General features: G+C 43.4%; 1 protein-coding gene across 2 annotated transcripts; it reads left to right on the top strand.

Moving 5' to 3' along the window:
* Positions 1 to 613: 613 nt before the first annotated feature.
* LOC106606838 (uncharacterized) lies at positions 614 to 16,017 on the top strand. 2 transcript variants are annotated; one of them, XM_014203213.2, is made up of 16 exons: positions 614 to 737; positions 1,226 to 1,356; positions 1,786 to 1,923; positions 2,045 to 2,081; positions 3,128 to 3,181; positions 3,318 to 3,386; positions 8,203 to 8,287; positions 8,580 to 8,669; positions 11,353 to 11,406; positions 11,509 to 11,601; positions 13,447 to 13,557; positions 13,725 to 13,796; positions 13,904 to 13,978; positions 14,079 to 14,207; positions 14,535 to 14,700; positions 14,816 to 16,017. In XM_014203213.2, the coding sequence occupies exons 1-16, from the start codon at positions 686 to 688 to the stop codon at positions 14,858 to 14,860; spliced, it is 1,401 nt and encodes a 466-aa protein (XP_014058688.1). In that variant the 5' UTR covers positions 614 to 685; the 3' UTR covers positions 14,861 to 16,017. The 2 variants fall into 2 exon arrangements, with proteins under 2 accessions (XP_014058688.1, XP_014058690.1); XM_014203215.2 differs by lacking the exons at positions 11,353 to 11,406; positions 11,509 to 11,601.
* Positions 16,018 to 16,148: the final 131 nt, after the last annotated feature.

The following is a 16,148-nucleotide window of genomic DNA, read 5'->3' on the forward strand; positions in this document are numbered from 1 at the left end:
CCACTGTTCCCCGGGCACGGAAGACGTGGATGTCGATTAAGGCAGCCCCCCGCCCCTCTCTGATTCAGAGGGGTTGGGTTAAATGCGGAATACACATTTCAGTTGAAGGCATCAGCTGTACAACTGACGAGGTATCCCCCTTTTCCCTACAGTTCAACAAAACCATGTTCTTCATTCCTACAGTACAACAACAGCCCCTTCTAGTGGTCAGAAGTGTTGTGTGCAGGACCCTGAGTTTTTACTGACATTGTGACCTTCTAGACAGGTCATGTGGGCAGGAGACAGGTAATATGGACCTAGTAATGAGTTCTGCACCACAGACACATCGCAGTGCACTACCTACAGTGCAATAAAGCATAACACTATTATCAGACTGCCCCACCAGTAGGAATCAGGTCAAGTTGTCATCCTACTGGAGGCTTTACATGGGGGAAAGGAACATTTATTGAAAATATTATAACTTTTTAATATCAATGCATTAAGTTGTATACAAAAGAAATCTAGTTTAATTGTCACAAAACGTTAAAATATTTATCCAAAAACCAGATGTGTTTATCGTTGCTCCTCCTTATGATGTAACTTCCGCTCAATAAGAGAAAGTGTGTCTTTCCCGCCTTTATTTGCTTTGCACCGACAGACTGGAACTCAACACGCAGCACACAGTTGTTTGTAATAAGGGGTCACCATGTCTATTTCTTATCTGTTTGGTTTATTATTGACAATCCTGTTCGTTCAAGGTAAGAGATTGTGTTTTGACTTTGTATTTTTTCTGGGTGAAGCTGACATTTTGTGTCTTAAGTCTCCCCAATTCCTGACACATATTTACAGTAGTGTAGTTGGTTTAGCTTTTTCAATGTCTTGAGTGTTTGCTTATCTCTCAGCCATTTGCCGTTCTCTTGAAAAAGTTACAATTCTCAGGAAAGAGAGATTGCAAAATATAAATTCTCCCTCAAATAGTTTTTCTGCAAAATGGCGTTGGCAGTAAAGCATTTTTGGGGCGTTGGCTACAGTACCAGCACTGTTACAGTATTTCTTTGGTTGTGAGATGTCTCTCCTGCTCCTACAAACTATATCACTACATGTTAATGTTATCAGGGTCTGTAAATTTAAACTGTTTTTATCTATTCAAAACACATCTGGTTTGTGTCATAAGTTTCAAATCTTCTCCTAACCCGGTGGTAATTGTTTTTCAACATACATGATCTCTTCCTCCTTTTTTCGGCAGGCTGTTGGGGTGGAGAAGAAACCAAGAATGTTAGTTGTGCAAGCCTCCGAACTGGAAATGCTTACAAATACTGTGTAAAGGACAAGGAAAAACCTAAACGTGTGGAGTGGCAATCAGTGGATTCCAATAAGGTAAGATTTCTGTTTATTGTATCTCACAAGACTCTCGTGACTACAACTACAGATGATGTACAACTTTCAAACTGGGTATTCAATATGATTCACAGGCTTCACTATCAGACTACTGTAGAATCAGAAATATGACTGTCTTTCACACTTCAGGGGAGGCAGGTAGCCTAGTGGTTAGAGCGTTGGGCCAGTAACCTATAGGTTGCTGGATTGAATCCCCAAGCTGACAAGGTAAAAATCTGTTGTTCTGCCCCTGAACAAGGCAGTTAACCCACTGTTCCCCGGTAGGCTGTCATTGTAAAAAAGAATTTGTTCTTAACTGACTTGCATTGTTAAATAAACAAAAAATACAGACAGTTGATACAGTTTAATGACAACATGTAGAATATTGTTTTTCAGTGTTACTTTACTCTTATATTTTTTCTTCCACAGACGTCTATGTGGCTTGCTACGTGGCTTTGCCAAAACAAAGACACTACACATACACACAATGTGATTGATGTCAGCTACTCCTGCATCACCCTCCTGGAGTGTATCAACGTAGACCACACTGCCATAAGCAATGTGACTGTGAGTATGGCTATTTATCACTGCAGTTTAGGCAATGTACAGTTACCTTGTAAACTACAATACCAGACCAAACTTTCCAGTTGCATGTTAATAATTTGATATTGATGTTATCATATTTCAGGAGCATTTGACCCATTTCATTGTGTCTGGTGCATCAGGTGAGATGGATGTGTATATTGCTTTTCAAATTTGAGGAGCCTTCTTGTTTAATAGTTTTTTTCTCATATTCATATACATACACTGCCGTTCAAATGTTTGGGGTCACTTAGAAATGTCCTTGTTTTTGAAAGAAAGCACATTTTTTTGTCCATTACAAAAACATAAAATTGATCAGAAATACAGTGTAGACATTATTAATGTTGTAAATTACTATTGTAGCTGGAAACAGCTGGCCTTCTAGGCAGAGTTGCAAAGAAAAAGCCTTATCTCAGACTGGCAAATAAAAAGAAAAGATCAAGATGGGCAAAAGAACACAGATACTGGAAAGAGCAACCCTGCCTAGAAGGCCAGCATCCCGGAGTCACCTCTTCGCTGTTGACGTTGGGACTGGTGTTTTGCGGGTACTATTTAATGAAGCTGCCAGTTGAGGACTTGTGAGGCATCTGTTTTTCAAACTAGACACTCTAATGTACTTGTCCTCTTGCTCAGTTGTGCACCGGGGCCTCACACTCCTCTTTCTATTCTGGTTAGAGCCAGTTTGCGCTGTTCTGTGAAGGGAGTAGTACACAGCGTTGTACGAGATCTTCAGTTTCTTGGCAATTTCTCACATGGAATAGCCTTCATTTCTCAGATCAAGAATAGACTGACAAGTTTCAGAAGAAAGTTATTTATTTCTGGCCTGTAATCGAACCCATAAGTGCTGATGCTCCAGATACTCAACTAGTCTAAAGAAGGCCAGTTTTATTACTTCTTTAATCAGCACAACAGTTTTCAGCTGTGCTAACATAATTACAAAAGGGTTTTCTAATGATCAATTAGCCTTTGAAAATGATAAACTTGGATTAGCTAACACAACGTGCCATTGGAACACAGGAGTGATGGTTGCTGATAAATGGCCTCTGTACGCCTATGTAGATATTCCATACAAATGTGTCGTTTCCAGCTACAATAGTCATTTACAACATTAGCAATGTCTACACTGTATTTCTGATCAAATCTTTGAAAGGTAGAATATACAGCTTATATATATATTGTCTTGTTCTAGATGAGCCAAAGGAGCTTTTGGAGAAAGAGCCCGACAGTCAGAATTCAATTGCAGGTGAGTGTTCCTCTGTAACAACAGAGCAGAGCATATTGAAGGAGAGATGTTGTTTCCACTGGCTCTCTGTTGGGTAGTCATCAAATGCTTCTCAGTTATACATTTCATTAACTATGTCTTTCATTTTATTTTTAAGATGATGTGAAGCAGGATGTTGACAATGAAAACCCCAACCATGACAACACTCACACATGGCTCTTCCCAGGTGAGTGAGTCCACGTGATCATTGTGTGGTACAGTAACACTCTCTTATTAAGCTTAAAAACATGAAATAATATCGTAGCCAATATCAATGGGCAAAACTGTGTTCAACCATTACAAATATTATTGCATCTCTGACAAGTGATTGTTGCAGTCAAATTCCACTTGACTGTTGAGTCACAGTAACTAGGCTTCTCCAAAACTGCCCTCTGATGCCACTGATGGTCATTAGTAGCCTACCAAACTTGCTAACGGACAGTCGCTAATGGTGTGTTCCCTCTAATCACTCTGACAGAACCCTGGCATTCAGAGTTTGAGTAGAATAGGATCACCTGTTGCGCAGTGAGAGCCAGCTCCTCATAACTGGTTGATACATGGAATAAAATAAGTGTTCCTATATAGGCCCATGTTGCGCAACATTTTTCTATAGGCTGTGCTATGCATTTGCGTGAGAAAACAGTTTTGATGACCTATATTAAAAAGAGGAGGATCCCATCAGCTTTCTATAGGCTAGGCCTACTATATTTATTTCTCAACTTTGCTCATATTAAGCACATTTCTTCCCTTTACAACTGGAGTAGCCTATCTGGCTGGGCTGAAAATGAACCGCTGGAAAGGTGTCCTCCATTTGCTATTCAAGTGCAGTCTTTTCCCCTGCCCCTGTTCCCACAGAGGCATGATAATGGCTTATTCTACATACAAACCAATTTCACACATATATTATTTAGCATACTGTATGTAAAGACAATATTAAAGTAAGAATAGTCTGATGGGTGAGAATATTACCACTTGTGAATCATGCCCAGTGTGTATAGTCTATAAGGCAAGAAACAGTACTTGACTTGTTGGGTGACTTTTTCAAATCGAAGTCGCATGTTTCATGGTTTTCTTTTCTGGATTGATTTTATTTTATGGATTTATCGACCGATGGCCTGTAAGGTCTGGAAAGATATATCCATTTGTTGTTTGTTATGTTTTGACAACTATTTTTGTCTAGTATTAAGCCCAACTAAAAAGCTTAAACTTCTGGAGAACTCAGAATCCAGCAAAAGTATATGGACACCCCTTCGGATTCGGCTATTTCAGCCACACCCATTTCTAACAGTCATGCAAACTCCAAAGACAAACATTGGGAGTACAATGGCCTTACTGAAGAGCTCAGTGACTTTCAATGTGGCATAGTCATAGGATGCCACCTTTCCTACAAGTCAGTTCATCACATTTCTGCCCTGCTAGAGCTCAACTGTAAGCGGTCAACTGTAAGTGCTGTTATTGTGAAGTGGTAACGTCTAGGAGCATCAACGGCTCAGCCGTGAAGTGGTAGGCCACACAAGCTCACAAAACGGGACGGCCGAGTGCTGAAGCGCATTGCGCCTAAAAATCCCCTGTCCTCGGTTGCAACACTCACTACTGAGCAGTGTAAAGCACTTATGTAAAAATACTTTAATGTACTTCTTAAGTAGTTTTTTGTGGTATCTGTACTTTACTTCACTATTTATATTTTTGTCAACTTTTACTTTTACTTCACTACATTCCTAATGAAAATAATGTACCTTTTACTCCATACATTTCCCCTGACATCCAATAGTACTCTGGATAAGAGCGTCTGCTAAATGACTTAAATGTAAATGTAAATGTACTCGGTACATTTTGACAGGAAAATGGTCCAATTCACACACTTATCAAGAGATCATCCCTGGTCATCACTACTGCCTCTGATCTGGCGGACTCACTAAACACAAATGCTTCATTTGTAAATTTTGTCTGGGTGTTGGAGTGTGCCCCTGGCTATCTGTATTTTTTTTCAAATAATAATTGTGCCATCTGGTTTGCTCAATGTGAGACATTTGAAATGGTTTATACTTGTACTTTTGACACCTAAGTACATTTTAGCAATTTCATTTACTTTTGACACGTAAGTATATTTAAAACCAAATACTTTTCGACTTTTACTCAAGTAGTATTTTACTGGGTGACTTTCACTTTTACTTGAGTAATTTTCTCTTAAGGTATCTTTACTTTTACTCAAGTATGACGATTGAGTACTTTTTCCACCACAGCTACTGAGTTCCAAATGACCTCTGTAAGCAAGGTCGTCAGCACAAGAACTGTTTTGTCGGGAGCTTCATGAAATTGGTTTCTAATGGCCGAGCAGCCCCACACAAGCCAAAGATCACCATACGCAATGTCAAGCGTCGGCTGGAGTGGTGTAAAGCTCGCTGCCATTGGACTCTGAAGCAGTGGAAACTCGTTCTCTGGAGTGAACAATCATGCTTCACCATCTGGCAGTCCGACAGACAAATCTGGGTTCGCCAGATGCCAGCAGAACACTACCTGCTCCAATGCATAGTGCCAACTGTAATGTTTGGTGGATGAGGAATACTGGTCTGGGGCTATTTTTCATGGTTCGGGCTAGGCCCCTTAGTTCCAGTGGAGGGAAATCTTAACACTACAGCATACAGTGACATTCTAGACGATTCTGTGTTTCCAACAATTTGTGGCAACAGTTTCCTGTTTCAGCATGACAATACTCCCATGGACAAAGCGAGGGCCATACAGAAAAGGTTTGTCGATCGGCGTGGATGAACTTGACTGGCCTGCACAGAGCCCTGACCTCAACCACATCGAACACCTTTGGGATGAATTGGATTGCCGACTGCGAGCCAGGCCTAATCACCCAATATCAGTGCCCGACCTCACTAATTCTCTTGTGGCTGAATGGAAGTACCTGCAGTAATACTCCAACATCTAGTGGAAAGCCTTCCCAGAAGAGTGTCCACATACTTCTGGTCATGTAGTGTATCTATGAGGATCAACCATCCATCAATTCTTGTGTAAGAAGTACTTTCCCTGTATAAGGCTGAATATTTTTGTTGATACATTTCAAAGTTGAACAAATTACTTTACACATTAACACATTTCATCAAGTTTTGTTAATGTTGAAGCAGCACCCATCACTCCCATAACACGGCCCGTAAAGATTGGCCCACACTGGATCAAAGTATTTTATGATGAACAAAGCCCTGCTCGTAAACAGAAGTGGCTGTCACAAACCCACTATAGAGGGGGTCAGGAGATGGTTGAGTATAGTCCCACTGTAGAGGGGGTCAGGAGATGGTTGAGTACAGTCCCACTGTAGAGGGGGTCAGGAGATGGTTGAGTACAGTCCCACTGTAGAGGGGGTCAGGAGATGGTTGAGTACAGTCCCACTGTAGAGGGGGTCAGGAGATGGTTGAGTACAGTCCCACTGTAGAGGGGGTCAGGAGATGGTTGAGTACAGTCCCACTGTAGAGGGGGTCAGGAGATGGTTGAGTACAGTCCCACTGTAGAGGGGGTCAGGAGATGGTTGAGTACAGTCCCACTGTAGAGGGGGTAAGGAGATGGTTGAGTACAGTCCCACTGTAGAGGGGGTCAGGAGATGGTTGAGTACAGTCCCACTGTAGAGGGGGTCAGGGGATGGTTGAGTACAGTCCCACTGTAGAGGGGGTCAGGAGATGGTTGAGTACAGTCCCACTGTAGAGGGGGTCAGGAGATGGTTGAGTACAGTCCCACTGTAGAGGAGGTCAGGAGATGGTTGAGTACAGTCCCACTGTAGAGGGGGTCAGGAGATGGTTGAGTACAGTCCCACTGTAGAGGGGGTCAGGAGATGGTTGAGTACAGTCCCACAGTAGAGGGGGTCAGGAGATGGTTGAGTACAGTCCCACTGTAGAGGGGGTCAGGAGATGGTTGAGTACAGTCCCACTGTAGAGGGGGTCAGGAGATGGTTGAGTACAGTGCTACTACACAGAAAAAGATAAGGTGCATAGAGGAAACCTTCTCACACTTTGTGCAGGACAACAATCCTGTCCCCATGAGAAGGGGAGACGTACCACATAGCTCAGCTGAAATGACATAAAGTGAGAGTGAGGTTGAACAGGATAATTCCTCAGCTCCAAAGGACAAAGGTGGTGTGAATGAATCATTGGAGTTGTTACCTGGTGAGCCAGAATCTACAACAATGACCTCTCAATCTAAGAAAAATAAGAATAGGAAAAATGCTAAAAATGAAGCTAGGAAAGTGGCTATTAAGCCGAGTGAATCGGAACCAAATAAAAACAGGATAAGAGTACCCAAAGGCAGTACAACTCTGGGGAATACAATTGAAGACAGCCAAACATCAATGTTGGCCTTCATTCAAACAATCCGGAACCAACAAACACCCAAGTCGCCCAGAGTACCAGGCTCCCCATCAGACTGGAGGTAGGACACCTGCAGAAAAGAAGACTGATATGGAGGATGTAATTCAGGGAGAAGTGGAGAAAAGTCCCCGTAATGAGCCATCCAGACAAAAATCATTGATGAATTGTGGAACATGAATGAATGAAATCATCTAGGTGTGAGTAGCTTATATTACTGGTTTCAGAGAATGACATTCTGTGTATGTGAGTATAACCTCTGTCACTGACATGGCTTTTCAAGAGAATGTGCAATCTCCAGATAATCTCACCTTAATGCAAACTCTCGATATATGTCACAAACAAAACCCGCCTTCAAAATAGAAACTCAGTTCCCTTAACCCAATGATTAGAAAACATCGTACCGTGAACCTTTTTCAAACCGTTCATCAGGTTTAAGTGCTCTGGGACCCATCGTTCCAAGTTTACAGAAAGTCAGTTGTAACGTGTACCCTTAGATTGGGGAAGCAACTACAGGGAGAGCAAATAAATAGAACAAAACAAGAAAATTATGCTACCAAGATCAACTACTGTTAGAAGGCTATTTTAAAACCTTTTCATTTGTGTGAATATGTCAACATCTGATGACTACATTTTGTTTTTCAGTTGGTGTTGTTGCTCTCGTGCTGGCCATTGCTGGTTCGCTCTTAGTGTTTATTTATGTGTACAAACCTTGGAGAGACAAACAGTGGTGAGTATCCTATATAACTGTTTCTATACCAGTTTTATAACTGTTTTTGTCTTTAAGTCAATTAGAATTGTTGCAGAGGGTATATGTTAGTTATGAGACTAGTTCTCTCTGTCTTACTACTAGGGTTTAAAATCAGACCAATGGGGTCCTAGCAGGTCACAAACAGGATGAGAACAGCCTGGAACTTGCAGGCCACTTACAAACTATAGACTTGTCGGCCATTTTGTCAAGTTACTGTTGTTTATCAAACATTATCCTTAATTTCTTATTAATGTAATAATCTAATCTTTAGCAACCAAGGCCACAGAGAAGTGGAAGCGGGTCAGGGCATTCCAGAACCAAACTCCATTCCTCTGATGCAGAATGAGCGACGTGATGCCAGGTAAACCTTTCCACATCCCTTTATTGATCTGTAATCAACCACTGAATGATAGTCTCTCTTGTCTTCATCTGTTGCTATGGGTCATATTAGTTTCTGTCTCTATAGAACAGTAGCTCTCCAACCCTGTTTCTGGAGAACTACTGTCCTGTAGGTTTTCACTCCAACCCTAATCTAGCACACCTGTTTCTAATAATTAGCTCAGGGACGGGAAACTGGCAGCCTGCAGACCCCCGTTTTACTGTTGACAGCTAGAATAGTAGAATACACAAGGTGCAATTAAAAAATTTGGTTGTGCATCAGGAGTTTTTCTCTTGTCATGTCAGTCATTGAAAATCACTCAATCACTCAATTTTTTTGATTGGTAAATGAATCTGACCAGCTACCTAAACCTAAACATCGTCGAATTGCTGACAGTGAGGGTGGGCATTGATTTTGTATTGATATCATATTGACATGCATACATTTCTCTCCACCCTATGGCAAAATGAATAGAATCGCAGCAAACTTGCTTTAAATCCTGTTGAGGATAGGGGGCAGTATTTTCACGGCCGGATGAAAAACGTACCCAAATTAAACTGCCTACTACTCGGGCCCAGAAACTAGAATATGCATATTATTAGTAGATTTGTATAGAAAACACTCTGACGTTTCTAAAACTGTTTGAATGATGTCTGTGAGTATAACAGAACTCATATGGCAGGCAAAAACCTGAGAAAAATCCAACCAGGAAGTGGGAAATCTGAGAATTGTAGTTCTTCTTTTGAATCCCTATCGAAACTACAGTGTCTGTGGGGTCACGTTGCACTTCCTAAGGCTTCCATTGGCTGTCAACAGCCTTTAGAAAGTTGTTTCATCCTTCTCCTGTTACTGGGCAGAGAATAGTAGCTCAGTCAATGAGTGGACTGCCTGAGGACAAAGGGCTTGGTTATGCGCAAGCCTGCGAGTGCGCCGTTCCTTCTTTTTCTCCTGGAATGAATACGCTATTGTCCGGTTGGAATATTATCGTATTTTTATGTAAAAAATTCCCTAAAGATTGATTGTAAACAATGATTGACATGTTTCTACGAACGGCAATGGAACATTTAGACTTTTTGTGTCTCGATTTGCGCTCGCGCATTATGCCTTTGGATTGTGATCTGAACGCACGAAAAAAACGGAGGTATTTGGACATAAATATGGAGTATTTCGAACAAAACAAACATTTCTTGTGGAAGTAGGAGTCCTGGGAGTGCATTCCGCCGAAGATCTGCAAAGGTAAGGAATGATTTATAACACTAATTCAGAGTTTTGTTGATGCCAGAACTTGGCGGGTAGCTGTATAGCTTGCATTGATGGTTGAGCTATGTACTCAGAATATTGAACAATGTGCTTTCTCCGTAAAGTTATTTTGAAATCTGACACAGCGGTTGCATCAAGGAGTAGTGTATCTATAATTCTTTAAATAATTGTTATATATTTTGTCAACGTTTATGATTAATGTGCTCATTCATCGGATGTTTTGGTGGGAATACATTTTCTGAACATCATGCGCCAATGTAAAATGCTGTTTTTGGATATAAATATCGAACTAAACATACATGTATTGTGTAACATGATGTCCTATGAGTGTCATCTGATGAAGATCGTCAAAGGTTAGTGCTTCATTTTAGCTGTATTTTGGGTTTTTGTGACACATCTCCTTGCTTGGATAATGGCTGTGTGGTTATTGTTTGTCTATGTACTGTCCTAACATAATCTAATGTTTTGCTTTCGCTGTAAAGCCTTTTTGAAATCGGACAATGTGGTTACATTAAGGAGAAGTGTATCTTTAAAATGGTGTAAAATAGTCGTATGTTTGAGAAATTGAAATTATTAGATTTTTGATGTTTTGTATTTCGCGCCCTGCTGTTCCATTGGATGTTGCTAGCGGAACGTCTGTCATCAACAGGTTTAAATCTGCAAAATGTTCTCTAATCCCCATAGCAAAATGTTGCTTAGGGCCGCTCTGACTGCATGTGTGAGTGTAAATGTGGGTATGCAGACCCACGAGTCACTGTGGTCCCTCATAATGAATTCAGATTTCTGTGGCCCCCCATCAAAGTTGCCCATCCCTGGAAGCTGCATCAGGTTAGTTACAACTGGGGTTGGAGACAGAACCTACAGGAGGGTGGCTCTCCAGGAACAGGGTTGGAGACGGAACCTACAGGAGGGTAGCTCTCCAGGAACAGGGTTAGAGACAGAACCTACAGGAGGGTAGCTCTCCAGGAACAGGGTTGGAGACGGAACCTACAGGAGGGTAGCTCTTCAGGAACAGGGTTAGAGACAGAACCTACAGGAGGGTAGCTCTCCAGGAACAGGGTTGGAGACAGAACCTACAGGAGGGTAGCTCTCCAGGAACAGGGTTGGAGACAGAACCTACAGGAGGGTAGCTCTCCAGGAACAGGGTTGGAAAGCCCTGCTATAGAAGGCAAAGGAAGAATTACTCAATAGATCTGCATGGCATTTCTTAATACCAGTAATGTCTATTGGCAAGCAACAACTTTCAGCAAAGTCCCTGCCTTTTGAGCCCTGCCCAGGCAAGACATAATATATTCAAGCCAGAAGGGCAACTGGTGTATTTTTGACTGTGGTGTAATGTATCGTAGATGATTCCAGTTGTACCTGTGGGTATCTGACTGAACCTTTGGTACATGTTTTATCACAGAGACATCAGAAAGCCTGATGACGCTGAGACTGTTGAGGCTGTGGTTGTTCTCAGGTTAGTTAGAATACCTCTATTACATCTTTATACTCTACTCTGTCCTGGATCAGTTTGCCTTGCTTATCCTTTCAGTCATGGTCATCATGATATAACTTTTAGTGACCAAGGAGGTGAGCCAGGAGAGGATAGCAGGCAGCCCATGGACAATGAAGAGACAGGCGCTGACACCTCTCTGCTGAATGGAGATGCCAGGTAAACTGTACCACATGACTAATCACCTGTTGTCACGTCCTGGCCAGTATAAGGGTTAATTGTTATTGTAGTTTGGTCAGGACGTGGCAGAGGGTATTTGTTTTATGTGGTCCGGGGTGGTGTTTTGGTAAAAGGGTGTTCGATTTAGTATTTCCGGGTTTTTTGGTTTAGGGTCTATGTTTATGTATTTCTATGTGTAGTCTTGTAAGTGTGTTTCTATGTAGAGTTAATTGGGGTGGACTTCCAATTGAAGGCAGCTGTGTGGTGTTGCCTTTGATTGGAAGTCCTATATTAGTTGGGTGTGTTTGTCTGTGTGTTTGTGGGAAATTGTTCTGTGTTTAGCCTTGTGCCTTGCCAGACTGGCTGTGGATCGTTCGTTCTCTTGTTTGTTGTTTTTCGTGTTCATTTTGATTTAATAAATGTTCAAAATGAACAAACACAGTCCTGCTGCATTTTGGTCCTCCTTCACCGACGATAGCCGTGACAGAATTTCCCACCAACTAAGGACCAAGCAGCAGAAGAAAGGGGACTTCGAGTTGGACTGGCGGGAGAGATGGACCTGGGAGGAAGTTCTGGACGGGGCTGGACCTTGGCACCAGGCTGGGGAGTACCGTCGCCCACGGGAGGAAATTGAGGCAGCCAAGGCAGAGAGGCGGAGGTATGAGGCCTTGGACGCGCTGAGCGAGAAGCACGAGAGGCACCCCCAATAATTTTTTTTGGGGGGGGCACACGGGTAGTTTGGCTAGGCCTAGGAAGAGCCGGAAGCCAGCTACCCGTGGTTATATGGAGGAGCGTATGAGGTCGAGAGCGCCATAGTGCGCTCCTCAGCGAAACATCTCACCCCTACGCACGCACAGTCCGGTGCGCATTATTCCAGCCCCTCGCAGGTGCCGTGCTAGAGCGGGCATCCAGCCTGGTAGGAGGATGCCTGCGCAGCGCATCTGGTCGCCGGTACGCCTCCGAGGACCAGGCTACCCAACTCCCGCTCTACGCACGGCTACCATCAGGCCCCTGCACAGCCCAGTCTGCCCTGTACAAACACCCCGCTCGTACAGGGCTACTAGTTCCATCCAGCCAAGACGGGTTGTGCAGGAGGTAAGATCAAGACCGACTGTGCGCCTCCATAGCCCTGGGTTTCCAGCTCCTGTCTCTCGTGTGGACCCGGAAGTGCGTCAACCCAGTCCGACTCGTCCTGTTCCCGCTCCCCGCACTAGCCTTCAAGTGCGTAAACCCAGCCTTGCCAGTCAACAGTCACCAGAGCTGCCCGCCAGTCAACAGTTGTCGGAGCTGCCCGCCAGTCAACAGTCGTCGGAGCTGCCCGCCAGTCAACAGTCGTCGGAGCTGCCCGCCAGTCAACAGTCGTCGGAGCTGCCCGCCAGTCAACAGTCGTCGGAGCTGCCCGCCAGTCAACAGTCGTCGGAGCTGCCAGACTGCCCCGAGCTGCCGGAGTGGCCAGACTGCCCCGAGCTGCCGGAGTGGCCAGACTGCCCCGAGCTGCCGGAGTGGCCAGACTGTCCCGAGCTGCCAGACTGCCCAGACTGCCCCGAGCTGCCAGACTGTCCCGAGCTGCGAGACTGCCCAGACTGTCCCGAGCTGCTAGACTGCCCAGACTGCCCCTTGTGCCTTGCCAGACTGTCTGTGGATCGTTCATTCTCTTGTTTGTTGTTTTTCGTGTTCATTTTGATTTAATAAATGTTCAAAATGAACAAACACAGTCCTCCTTCACCGACGATAGCCGTGACACCTGTCAGTCCTCTGTAATGTAGGCTATGGATATGGAGAACATTTGTATCCTTCCCAATCGAGATCTTTAAATCCTTATCAATGTAATAATCTCAACTTTAGTGGCCAAGGAGTGGAGGATGGAAAACCGTCAGACAATGACAGAGCAGACACCGAAACCTGTCAGAAGACACATGTTGATTCCCCTCCACTGAATGTACCCAAGGTTGTCAGGTAAATTCTCCACATGAGGACTCCTTTGATAGATCGTCATTATCTGTTGAATGACAATCTCATTTCTCCCATGTATCATGTTAGTCTCTGCCTCTATGGAGGACAGTGTTGTTTGTGCTGGATGAAGAGTTTTAATCCTGATGATAGCCCTGTTATTGCACCCACAGGGTTAACAGCCAGACTGATGACACACAGCTTCTGGGTCAACCTCAGAGCAATGGACACGTGCCATATAGAAGGTGAGAATGTGTATTTATCTGTGTGTAAAGTTGCATGGGATGGTAGAGGAGGTTAAATAACTGGTTGAGGTCATGTTTCCTGATCCAGTCTGTATCTTACTCCACAGGGAATCACACCTGACCAATGGGGCTCCAGGTCAGGGTGCTGGTGAGACCCCTCCTCTGAGACCCCTCCTCTGCAGGTGAGTCACTCCTCTGTCATTTAGGTCATGAACATGTAGACCATGTGTGCCCCTCTCAAACAGATCCTTCAATTGTTATCCATGTAATAATCACCCTTAGAAGCCCAGGAGAGGAAGGCGGGCTAGAAGGGCAGGACAGGAAGTCAGCAGACTGTGGGGGAACAGACCCTGAATCCTGTCAGAAGACGCATGCTGAACCACCTCTAGTGAATGGACACCATGATGTCAGGTAAAGTTGACCACATATTGATACATTGGATAATCATCTCACCAACCCAATTATCCCCCAGTTCATGTCAGCCCAGTGTTTCCCAAACGCTGACCTGGGGACCCCAAGTTTTGGTTTTTGCCCTAGCAGTACACAGCTGATTCAAATAATCAAAGCTTAATTATGAGTTCATTATTTGAATCAGTTGTGTAGTGCTACGGCAAAAACCAAAACGTGCACCCCCAGGGGGGGCCCCAGGACCGAGTTTGGGAAACCCTGTTATCTCTATAGGGGACAGTATTATGGTGGATCATGAATGTTGATGTTGATGTCTTATTATTCCAACAGGGTTAACGATGGGACTAAGGAAGTGACTCCTGGTGCACAGAGTCCAGGACCTCCTCAGATGAATGGAGGACCTCCCATGTCTAACAGAGCTGCAGAGGAGACCACTGCTCTATTGGACAAACAGGCCTTGGACAAGGACCAAGTCACCAAACCTCCTGAGTTAATAGTAAGTACTGTTTATGTCTTCTGACAACTGGTGAACTGTTTGGCTTGTTATCTAAAATGACGGGGCTCGTTGTCTTTTTGGTCCAACATATTTGTAACTGTTGTGTTTTCCCAAGGATAAAGGACCTAATGATATGGAGTCAAGAAGAGGAGAACTGTAACAAGCGGTGGACGTTTGTATAAGAAAATAAAACCTAATAAGTTATGATAAGATACAGTAATATATGATATACAGTACTTAATATAAGATACACATATGTGACTAGCTTCATCATAATTAGTATTGTCAACCCCAAGACACATTCTGAGCAGTGTGTTTTACTGCACATTGATTTTCAGAAAGCTCAACAGTTTATTAAGTTCATTCTCTATGTGACAGGTGTAATCTGGATAGGTTAGGAAACGTGTTTAAGCAAAATCAGTTCAAATTCCAAAACAGCCCAGCCCAGATAACTAAAATGACAAATTATTATTATCTGAAAATGAGTGTGACTTATGACTGATTATGATAGAGCATGTCACATATTAGCTACAGTATACAACACTGTAATGATATGAAAGGATGGTAAGATCATGCTTACGCTAGTATTGTATACTATACATACAAGCAAATATAAATTACATACACATGAGAAGATGCATAAAACATAAACCTCTTTAGTAGAGACATTTCCAAGGTCCTGAGGTCTCAATGTCTTGTGGACATGTCAAATAGCTAAACATTGACCAGGTGTTATTTACACTATGTATACACAAATGTATGTGGACACCCCTTCAAATTAGTGGATATGTCTATTTCAGCCACACCCGTTGCTGACAGGTGTATAAAATCGAGCACACAGCCATGCGATCTCCATAGACAAACATTGGCAGTAGAATGGCCCGTACTGAAGAGTGGCTTTCAATGTGGCCCCGTCATAGGATGCTACCTTTCCAACAATTCATCAAATTTCTGCCTTGCTAGAGCTGCCCTGGCCACCTGTAAGGGCTATTATTGTGGCGCGTCATTGGCTTAGCCATGAAGTGGTAGGCCACACAAGCTCACAGAACGTGACCGCCGTGTGGTGAAGCGTGTAAGTCGCAATCGTCCGTCCTCAGTTGCAACATTTTACATTTACATTTTAGTTATTTACCAGACGCTCTTATCCAGAGCGACTTACAGTAGTGAATGCATACATTTCATACATTTCATTTCATGCATATTTTTTTTTTTTGTAAATGTATTTAAAAAAAATTGTACTGGCCCCCCGTGGGAATCAAACCCACAACACTGGCGTTGCACACACCATGCTGGCGTTGCAAACACCATGCTCTACCAACTGAGCAACACACACTACAGAGTTCCAAACTGCCTCTGGAAGCATCGTCAGCACAACTGTTCGTCAGGAGCTTTATGAATTGGGTTTCCATGACCGAGCAGCCACACACAAGCCTAAGATCACCATGCGC

Source organism: Salmo salar, chromosome ssa03, assembly GCF_905237065.1.
Source record: "Salmo salar chromosome ssa03, Ssal_v3.1, whole genome shotgun sequence".
Lineage (NCBI taxonomy): Eukaryota > Metazoa > Chordata > Actinopteri > Salmoniformes > Salmonidae > Salmo > Salmo salar.